Source organism: Dryas octopetala, chromosome 8, assembly GCF_963921425.1.
Source record: "Dryas octopetala chromosome 8, drDryOcto1.1, whole genome shotgun sequence".
Lineage (NCBI taxonomy): Eukaryota > Viridiplantae > Streptophyta > Magnoliopsida > Rosales > Rosaceae > Dryas > Dryas octopetala.
Window position 1 is genome coordinate 1,243,528 of NC_141373.1, and position 10,908 is coordinate 1,254,435.

At 36.4% G+C, this 10,908-nt stretch overlaps 2 protein-coding genes across 2 annotated transcripts; one reads left to right on the top strand and one right to left on the bottom strand.

The window, feature by feature from the left end:
• Positions 1-391: 391 nt before the first annotated feature.
• Positions 392-5,251, bottom strand: LOC147275728 (uncharacterized). Its single transcript, XM_086253382.1, has 17 exons — positions 5,104-5,251; positions 4,838-4,943; positions 4,594-4,742; positions 4,408-4,491; positions 4,261-4,323; positions 3,916-4,047; positions 3,630-3,809; positions 3,247-3,366; positions 3,060-3,109; positions 2,603-2,765; positions 2,369-2,506; positions 2,161-2,283; positions 1,943-2,041; positions 1,703-1,792; positions 1,477-1,561; positions 910-1,040; positions 392-815 (listed from the first exon to the last, which is right to left on the bottom strand). Exons 1-17 carry the CDS (start codon positions 5,104-5,106, stop codon positions 672-674), a joined length of 1,860 nt encoding a protein of 619 aa, XP_086109508.1. The 5' UTR covers positions 5,107-5,251; the 3' UTR covers positions 392-671.
• Positions 5,252-6,531: 1,280 nt separating this feature from the next.
• On the top strand, positions 6,532-8,714 carry LOC147275729 (small nuclear ribonucleoprotein SmD1a-like). Its single transcript, XM_086254489.1, has 4 exons — positions 6,532-6,690; positions 6,801-6,877; positions 8,131-8,322; positions 8,462-8,714. Exons 1-4 carry the CDS (start codon positions 6,677-6,679, stop codon positions 8,521-8,523), a joined length of 345 nt encoding a protein of 114 aa, XP_086110615.1. The 5' UTR covers positions 6,532-6,676; the 3' UTR covers positions 8,524-8,714.
• Positions 8,715-10,908: the final 2,194 nt, after the last annotated feature.

Here is a 10,908-nt window from a genome sequence, read left to right on the forward strand (position 1 = left end):
TAGTGTGCGAACCACCACTTTCCTAGTTGGGCGTGGTTTTCAGGAAATTAAGGAAACCACACTGTCCGAACCGAAGCTTGTCCGAACCATAGCTTGTCCGTATCATAGTTTTAAGGAAAGTAAATAAACAAACTTAATTAATAAACACAAAAATATTAACCACTTTAGATTTAGAACCCATTAATTGCTTAAACTGTTTTTTTTTTTTTTTTAGAAAAAAATAATAAAAGAAATTGCACATTACTTAACGAAACTTTTAGCCTGTTACGGGACCCGGAAGAATTCGTTGAGTTAACACAAACTATAATGAAAATTCGAGAAATTCTGATGTTGGAAATTTGGAATGGATATATCAATATTCAATTAATATTGCATCCGAATCTTAGAGAGGTACAAGAGTAGTAAATCAATGAATTAATTAAATAAATGATGAACACATTGCTAATGTACATCATGGATCTAGAGCAAAAGACTACGATACTTCTGCTGATAAATTAATGATGTTACAAATTTGATTATGCATGCGATCCTTTGGCTGATATTAAAAAAATAACAAACACTAAATAATTGGGTGAATGGTGATCATCAAGATTACATTACATTCGTGCTGCTGAATTTGCTGCATGTGGCTTTGAATGGGTGATGTCGGATGTGCTTGTTTGGGTACCAAATCACCGGCGACGGGCAGAAGAAGTCTGCCCGTGGGCCTTGATATCAGTCCGTATTCGATCAGCATACATAGGTAGGCGGACAATCTCATCAATCTCTTTCAACAACACTTCCTCAGTAATATTGTCCTTTATGCTTCGCATTACCTATTTGAGGTTGAGAACGCACAGCATTATTTAGTCCAATTGTCCAAACGAACGTTTGAGAAAAGAAGCAAGATTACAACAGGACAGAAAATACCTTTTTATAGGTATTGAACTCATTTGGGGTCGATTTGTCTGGCCTAATCCGCATACAGACCCAGGAATTTGCCTCTGCATCCCAGGAGCACTCTATAATTTTCCCTGAACAAAAAGCAGGGTCCAATTCATCTGCAAGTTGAATTTGGGATGCTAGGTATTAGATTCCAAGCTAAGTTAAAATTAAACATTAGCACAATAAGGTACCTAACACAACTATTTTTCTTTTTTTCGGCCACAAACATACCGCAAGTATTAAAAACCAAGTTCTGAATGATAACTGTATAGTCGATTTGACTGTCTTTAGATAAAAGAAACATTGAGTTTTTCTCTAGTCAAGAATTTATGTTTCTTTAACAACAGTGTGCGTGTGTGTGTGTTTGCGTAAGAGAGAGAGAGAGAGAGAGAGAGAGAGAGAATGCAGGATCTTGCAATTTCAGAACCAAAGCACCAGACATTTAGTGCTGGAACTAAAAGGTTGGCCATAATGCATGTGGCTATGATTCATAATTTGTCAGCATAAAACATGATGGTGAATATCATACAAATAGAGACATCAAAAGTCAACCTCTAAAAACAACCCTATAGCCTCCCATTAGCTTCTTCTTTCCACGCTCATTCAGAAACAGTAGCGGCCGATCATCAACTCCTAACTGTCAACACAAACATAAAATTTTTTTAGTTTATCATCATAATAAAAGTTCATACAGAGGGTAGAAGTGAAAACTGTAATTTGCAACCGAAAAAATGAAATAAGACAAGTTCCAGTTTGCATAGAGAAGTCATAATACAACCTCAAATAGAAAATCAACTGAATTCATTTCCGGAAATTTCCACTTCAAAAGACCTTCATGGGTGCGGGGTACATAAGGATCATCCCAGCCCTGAAAGAGACAAATCATCAACAAATAGTGCTCTAGAATCCGGTGGTACTATTCTATCATCCAGATGTAACCACATAATTTTAATAGGAAGATATAACCACATAATGAACTTGCTCACTTTGAAAAGTTCCAAAATCACCCCTTAATCACCTGGAATATCAGACCGTCTGATGCATGTGAAAGCCCAGGAATGAATTTCCTCAAAAGTTTGGTAACAGTAGATAATAACCAAAAACCCTTCCTCCTCACCTGATGAACATCTATAACAAAGTAAACTACCAATCTCAACAGAATATGCAACTTTTAACATTAATGGTTAAATGGAATCAAAAGCAGTTCAAGTAATCATTGATTGTTAGTATACGTACACTGAATGGTTCCAGGTCATATCTGTAATAAGGTTCTACACTCTTCGAAAGAGTATCGCGCTCCATATTTCGGGGCTCAATCACTTCTTTTTCAAGCATCTTCCACCGTTCATGGAATGGCAGCTGGACAATTTTAGTCATCACCTAATTATTAATTGATGTAATCTTATAATGAAGTCATTAAAGGAGGCATTATCATTTATCTAACCTCTGTAACAGGGACGTGGTTAATTGCCATGACATCATAAATGAGGTATCTTCTCTCTTGCTTCCGAGTATTTGGGTCAGTGTCAATTATCATCTCTCCATCAAGTAATGTATAGTGGTGAGTCTTCTCAGGCATAAGCTTTAGAAGAATTATTACAGGGGAAAGTCATTTACGGAAACGCTTCACATCAAACTAAGCATGTTCCCTGTATCAAAACTGCAAGCACATACACACCTTATTTGTGAATTTGCAAGGAAAGCGCATCTGGACCCTTCGGAAAAAGAATTTTCTATCGATCAAGTAACACCCATCCCAAGTAATTAGCATCATATAACGTGTTCCATCAGCTTTCCATGTGGCATAGTAATAGCGCTGCCTTAATAATTGTTGGTTGTCCCTACAGAGTAGGTAATAATATGCAAACTTAAGATATGGAAGGAAATTTAACAGCCCAAAACATTACAAAAACTAAATTTATAATGCACAAAGGGGAATGAAGCCTAGGCAAATTGGCTGTCCAGTCATTAAAATACGCCAGTTTTGATGATGACTTCATTCGCGTAAAATTGATTAAAGGATTTCCTAACTAATTCATTTGCCACCTTCTATTTATAATGTTAAAAACATAAAATTGAGCAAAAACCACTAGAGGTGCAGGATTATCATTGATATGGCTATTGTTAGACCAAACCTGTTGACAGAAACAGGATGTGACCCTGGAAATTGTAAGTTCCCTCTTGCCTGAAGACATAACCAGAAATAAATTTATATCAGAATATAATGACAAAAATATCATGTAGAAAGGAGAAGTAATAAAATGTTGGCATTGCATCTTCACACACAAACAATAACTCAAGGTATCAGACTTGAGTGCCTACCCCTACACCCAACTTGAGTGCATGATAACAGGCTTCTCGCATCGTTTTTTGCTGGTCAAAAGGTATTGCTTCTCCCAAAATATCATCAATTGTCATTGCTTCATTTCTCACATGATTCTCCTAATGTATTCAAAAGGGAAAAAATGTTATATAAAATAAATATCCACTTTGTTATAGCATATATTGCAGTTTGAATTTCATCATAAAAAAAATAGATATCACATGCACTGTCTCCAAGAATGTCTTGCATATAAGCACTTCAACAAGTCTTTTGACAGCTAAGCACCTTAGGCATCCAGTAAGGTACTTGAACAAGAAAACAGTACTCGGATGGAAACAGGCGTTAAACATGACAAACTAGAATGATCCTAAACATTACATACATTATCCTGATGCATCACAGCTTCAACCTTGTCATCAAGATCAGAACTTCTCTTCCACTCTGGGGTTTGAGGGCAAACAATTGTTTCAGGTTTTCTTTCATGATAAAACATGTACAGTGCATCAATATAGTCCTGTTTATATATCCCTGGATGGCGTGCCCTGGAAAATTTATTTATTGCCTGCAGAATGGTCAGTCCAAAGGTGTAATCAATGTGTCTTGGATCATAGGATAGATGCAATCAGAAAAAAAAAATAAATAAATAACTACCACAACTAATTACTTACATCGGTGACTGAAAATGATTCGGTACGTATAAGAAAATGAGCAATCATGAAACCTGTGCGGTTATGCCCATGTGTACAATGGACAAGTATATACTTCATTGGATCTCTTCTATGGGAGAAAAACTGTGATACCTATGAAAAGAATTACACTGTCATATTCCTCCTTATATAACCAACCACCATCCCAAAAAATCTTGATATAATAACGTTCAGGGGGAGAAAAAGGTTTGTTGACAAGTATAACCAAACAATGATGTTACATGAATACAGAAGAAGCAAAAAGCATTAAACTTTTCCTATTGGGTCACATAATATTTGCATAAAACTGGCATAGAGACAGCTTACCTCATAGAGAAATTTATCCACAGCTGCATCATCGGGTACGGAATCCCTTCCTCTGCATTCTATCTGATGCAGACAAATTTGAGGAAATAAAACAAGGAAGATTCACTAACTAGGAACAGAATACACATTAACACATACACTACTTGCCTTAACATGGCGAATGCCTTCTTTTGTCCAATCCGATATGGGATAGTAACGAGTAGTGTTTGTTAGATCAATCACTAAACCCAGCTGCAAAATGGAAATGGAAATGAAAATCAGTCAGCATAACAACAGTATGCAACATAAAGCATAGTAAAAACAGCACAGTAAACTTGAACAAAAATGAATTACTTCTCTTCCTAGAAGTCTTTGTTGATGAAGGACTTGCTTTGGAGTGTATGTTTCACCTGGAATGTAGTCATTGAAGGACTCACCAAGAGGCACCTTTGAAGGAATTATGCAACTTATTTCTTCCCCAAATGCAGGGCAACCCACCCAACCTACAACAACCCAACAACAAAAATCAATCAGCTTACAATAATATATGATTAATTTACAATTAGTTAGTAAACTAATTAGCATTAGTATTACCTACCTGGAGGAAGCGAGTATCTATCAAATGGCTGAGGATTCCTACTTTGAATCCCAAAATCCTCATTTGGGTATTTCCTTTTCACCCCCAATCGTCTTTCATCTCCATCCTAATAAGGAGTCCATCACCACCCAACAAGGCAACGATTAACAAATCAAAATATGTAGTTAACAAAATCCCAACTTTGTTTATATTCTTTTTTTCATTTTTTCATTTTTTGGGATTGGGATTTTAAAGATAAACATAGGAGTGATGGATCTGTGATGTACCATTTGACTTGGATTCTTCAATTTGCTGATACGATGAGACTCATACAATTAGGGCTTTAGCCTTTTAGGTTTGGATGGATCAGACTTCGCAGAGACAAGTAGAGAGTTCAACAAACTGACGGTTCAGTGAAAAAATTTTGTTTTGTTGTTTTTATGTTTGGTTCTTTACTTTACACTCCGCCCCTGTTATGTTCATACCTTTCCTCTTTTGTAAGATCCTACAGTATAACTCTATTTCCAATTTTTTTTAATGAAAAAATAAATAAAACATTTTTCGTCTTATATTTTAGTCAATTTTTCATTGTTAGTCTTATCAGTCAATTTTCGTCTTATATTTTATTTAAACTTTTATAAATTGCATTAGTGAAATTTCATTAACATACTCTACTCGCCAACACTAAATATCCAATGCCAAATTTCATTAGTTGTAGGAGATGACTTATAAATTTGTTTTGTTTATAAGGGGAAAACACCTCTCATTCTACAGGGAAGTATACTATACCATATTATAAAATAAACAAAACAAAGTCATACATTTTGTATACAATATTAGTTAAACCGGTTAAATTCAAACCATTCATGTAATCATGTTTTAGGCTTTATATATCACCTGTCAGTCTAAACTCAATGAAATGGTTAATGTTAGACTTCACGTGAAAAAGTTGGTATGCAACAACAAGAGGAGTGGATGAATAAAACCAATTCATATATTGGCTATTCAAGTTTGACTAACAAACTCAAGTTGGAGCAAAACTTATCATTTGTGCTAAACTTTAACCAAATACTTTCGCTTAAACTTAATTAGACTTGACTTGATTCGTGATAAATCATGATAAAAAGCATAAATATACAAATAAATAAAAAAGACATGTGACAAACAAAAAATAAAGAACATAATGTTCAATGTGTATTGATGACAAGTTAGAAATTTAACCAAAATCATTTGATGTTCAATGTTAAATATTTTAACTAGGAAATTAGAAGATACTGATTTGAGTAGTTCACAAATATTTATTGGTTGAGTGTGTTAATGTTCAGGTTTGGCTGGTATTCTTAATAATTTCAATATTTTGTTAGACATTGACATGATTTTTTAAATTTAGCTCGTAAAAAATAAAAAATGAAACAAATTTTTTATTTTTTGAGTTAAGGGAGGGAATTAAACTTAGATGTAAAGAGCAATTATATGACCATTCTAATTAGACTACCGAACAACTATAAAAATGATGCAAACTTTAGCTATAAGGAGTCAAATCTAACCATATTTATGATTGACTAAGGAATACTACGACAACGAATACATCGTCGTTGATTTTAAAAAACAAAAGCCCAGAAAAAGACAATAGACGACCGCCTTTGAAACGGTGCCGTGTAATAGTCGAGTATATAGAAGAACCAGGAAGGGCGCCTAAGTAATTTGGCGTCGTTCGCTTACCACTAAAATGCCTTGGCACGAGCCCGAGCCCTAAAGTAAAATCAGTCTGTGCGGCACAGACAGATCCCCCACTCTCCCGCTTCGTTTTTGGTTTAGCTTCAAACCCTAGCTAGCTGTTGTCCGTCTTTCTCTCCCACAATGAAGCTCGTCAGGTTAGTCTTCCTTTTCTTCTTTGATTCTTCTTCTTTCTCAGTTAACAACGATGTATTATTTTGTACTGAGATGTATTTTCAGAAAATAAAATAAAATTGAAAATATGCAGGTTCTTGATGAAGTTGAACAACGAGACTGTGTCGATCGAGCTCAAGAACGGCACAGTTGTCAATGGCACCATAACAGGTTTCTTTCTGCTCCTTTCTCACTGTTTTCTGTACCCGAAGTTTTATGTTTTAGGGTTTAATTAAACCCTAAGTTTGCGCCCTCCTACCTTTTTATGAATTGATTAATTTGTTTTGTGTGGCTTAAAATTGTATTTATAGCTGAAGTGGGTCTTACCTTAAATTCAATTTTGTATCCTTATACTGCATAAGCAGACTTTGTTTTCTGTGGTGAAACATGGAATAAATAAGCTGTTGGTTTCTCTATGTAGGGCACCTCCCTCTCCATTGTTTGTTTTAGTACAATCAACTATTTCCACAATTAACTCAGATTGGAGACTTGTTCTCAATGGAGTTTCTAGGATTAGGCTTTCACTCACCCCGTTCAACCAATGCTTTATAATTTGACCATGTAGATTTAAGTATGCTAAGATGCAATGGAGTCTAAATTTTGTGACAAAGTGTTATGAGTTATTAATGGCTTATTCAGTATAAGTGTGTTATCTACATTACACTTGGTATTGTTATACATGGACTGCTTGCTAAATATATATTTGCTACTTGCATACCTGCAGAATATTTTCCCCAGAATTTGGGTTAGCACCAACCAGGATTGTTCAAGTATCTAGAATACTGGAATACTTGAATAATTTCTTTATTTATGGTATTGGGAACATTTACATCGTTATGGGGTCAGACTTATTTAAGAGCATTGTTATACATTGGTTGTACCACACAATGACACTTTTAGAGGGAATTTCCAAGGAAATACTTTTCCTTTTCCTTTGAAATGCTTCTGATTTCCTTTTCGAAAGAGTCCGAGCTTATGGATTTGCTCGACATTGGGTTTTCAGGAGTTGGGTTGTAGCTTTGTTTTACCTTCATAGCATGTTACAAGTATTAGACAAGGTTTTATGAGAAAATTGTGTTCATAGTTTATACGTTTAAGTTTGTTTGAAATGAGAGATAGGGGTCTGATTTACATGCATAGACTTATAAAATAATGCTGCAAAACAGCTCAGTCTTGTATTATTAGTCTCCAAAGGAAATTCTTGTGTATTGTGTAATAGAATTCAGTAAAGATTGAAGAAGTTTCAGCTCTTTTGTATCTGGACTGCTTTGTAGAGAGAAATGAAGAGTATAAGATTTTAACTTAAACTTAATAAATATATTAAATCTTGATTTGGATGTTCATTTCAACATGGGTTGTTCTCAACTATCCAACAGGGGGGAAAAAGTATCTGTTCTGACTGGTAATCTTATTTGTTGTTGTAGGTGTGGATATCAGTATGAACACACACTTGAAGACAGTGAAACTTACACTCAAGGGGAAGAACCCAGTGACTCTTGATCATCTCAGCGTTAGGGGTAATAACATTCGATACTATATCCTTCCCGACAGCTTGAATCTTGAGACTTTGCTGGTTGAAGAGACACCTAGGGTCAAGCCCAAGAAGCCAACTGCTGGTACTGCAAACTTGTATTTGGCTTGGATACCATTTGTTTTGACCATATTATTATTATTATTTTATTCTAAATTTACACTCTGTTATCTTGTGGGTCACCGTCATCTGTCTTCTGAATGTTTTTTCTTTTTTAATTTCAGGGAGGCCTTTGGGACGGGGACGTGGTCGTGGACGCGGACGTGGTCGTGGCCGTGGCCGTTAAAAATATCGCACTGGTTATAATTTTTGTGGAACTTGGTTGTTATGTAAACACCTTTGTTGTAGGAAGAACTTGTCAGTGATCTTCGAGACATTATATGAGTTGCGGTATTGCACTTTTATCTATTGTCTATCCCCAGTGAAATTCGTAAAATGCTATTAAGAAGTTGGTAATCAATATGCTTTGACATCTCATATCTAGTTTTTCATTTTTATTTTGGGTGTTGTGAGGCATCCATAATTAGCACTCACGTTATGTTTGGGTACCAGATGGTGCAAAATTTCCCATGTGAGAAACGCAGGACCTTGAGTTGTTGATGCTTTTAAAGCAATAGTTTTCATCCGAATTATGTACGTATTGCTTGGATCATATTCTACATTGTTAATAGTATTAAATTGAAGTTCCCATGAGGCAGCATATTAGGGTATGTTGCTCAGTTTTAGAAGTTAACCACCTCTACCAGCATTGTCACATTGGCAAGTAGATCCTCTCTTTCTCAGTTTCTACTTTCTTTAATACAGAGCTGGTGATTTGTTGAATGTGTTTTCTTAGAATAAAATAAGCAATTATCTCATTCTAAGTTTACTCGCAAGTGTACGAATCGCATCAGTAGCAAAGCGTACAAGCACGAGGTCGATCCCACATGTAATGGTTAATAAGCAACAAATCAATGCAATTAATCACTAAAAAAACTAAATGGGGGGGTTTTGAAAAGATGGAACACACGCACACATCACCACACGCACACACACTTTATTCTATTTTGCAATGTTAAGTTTTCAGTTTCAAATCAGATAAGCATGCAATAACCATCCAAGGCTAATGACAGTTAATTTGAACACAACATATTAAAGTTTGACAGCTAAAAAGGTTTGGCTAGTTACTTTCTCGTCATTGTTCTCCTAATGCATAAACTAAGAGCTTATTGGGCCTTCCTTAGCCAGTTAACCTACATGTTCCCTAGTTCAAGCTAAGGCAGCTGTTACCCATGCAGGAGTCATTAAGTTTTATGAGAACGTCAAACATGCACAACGTATAAGCTTTGACTATTTCCTTATAGAGGTCGCCCAACCCCACTACCAAGAATAATCCCTTATTCCCTTGTTACTTGTGGTTTAGTGTCTTTGACTATTTCACAGCTAAACCTAACAGATAAACTAGATGCAATTACCCTAAGGTGGCCAGTCAAAGGATGCAAACAACTAGTGACGGGGGTTCTAATAGATAGTGAAAATTTAATACATGCAAACATCAAACTAACAGACCAAGAGACGGATAAACGATTTGTTAAAGCATGCAAATCCATTAATCGACCTACGACTAACATGCAAGATAGAATAACTAACCTACATAATTAAATAAAATAAAACAAAACATAAACAATAAACAAAGTCTCAATTCATGCTTAACGATTAAAATCAGAAACACAAAACTAAACTATATGGAACCATGCATTAAATATAACCAAAGCTTTAAACTAATTAGAATCAGCAACTCAATTAAATAAATTCAGAAATATAAACTAGATAAATTCAAAAACATAAACCAACATAAAATCAGAATTCTAGAAGGAAAAAGAAAGCAAAAATCAGAGGTGCAAACACATGGGGGCTGCGGCAAGGAGAGAGGAAGAAGGAGGCACCTAGCAAGCAGGAGGAACTCACGGCAAGGTGAGCTAGGGCTTGCGGCAGCAGGCTGGTACTTCTCTCTCTCACTTGTCACGCCACCTTCTCTCTCTAGAACCCTCTGAATTCGGCTCCCCTCACAAGAATTAAACTAAAACTAACCTAGAACAGCAAAAATAAAACTAAGGAACAAAAGAGAATTTCGGCTGGAGTAGGAGGTGAGAAAAGTTGATGCTAGGGTTCTGAATGAAGGGGATATATATAGAGGAGCATTCCTTGAGAGGCAAGGAAGAGAAAACTTGCGGCTGCTAGGTTTCCTTCTCCTTGTTGCTTGCGGCATCAGCTAGGGTTAGGGCATGTGGGCTTGCGGCATGGCTTGGTCTTCTTGGGCTTAAGTGGCGCATGCAAGTCAGCTAGGGCCCTCTCCCTTGCGCATGGGCTGCTGGTCTTGGACCTTGATGTGCTTTGGGCTCACATGTGTTGGGCTGAGGTGGCTTGCACAAGATAAGCTAGGGTTTCACTCCATGGGCTTCCACCTTGGGCTTACATCTTGGGCTTGCGCATGGCTCCTTGGCTGCTAGGGTTTGCATGGCATGCATGCGCATGCATGGGCTGCCATCTTGCTCCTTACGCATGGTCTTTGGGCTGCTAGGGTTTGGGCCCATGCATGTGCATGCATGGCCCATCTTGGTTCGGCATCCCTAGGGCCCATGGGCCCTCCACTTTTGACTTCTCATTTTGCCCCTTATTTCCATTTGAATTC

Coding starts and splice junctions, on each gene's coding strand:
- LOC147275729 (XM_086254489.1), top strand. Junction 6,878..8,130: donor TGTCAATGGCACCATAACAG/GTTTCTTTCTGC, acceptor TTGTTGTTGTAG/GTGTGGATATCAGTATGAAC. Junction 8,323..8,461: donor GCCCAAGAAGCCAACTGCTG/GTACTGCAAACT, acceptor TTTTAATTTCAG/GGAGGCCTTTGGGACGGGGA.
- LOC147275728 (XM_086253382.1), bottom strand. Junction 3,110..3,246: donor CACTCAAGTTGGGTGTAGGG/GTAGGCACTCAA, acceptor TTATGTCTTCAG/GCAAGAGGGAACTTACAATT. Junction 1,041..1,476: donor CTATAGGGTTGTTTTTAGAG/GTTGACTTTTGA, acceptor TTCAACTTGCAG/ATGAATTGGACCCTGCTTTT.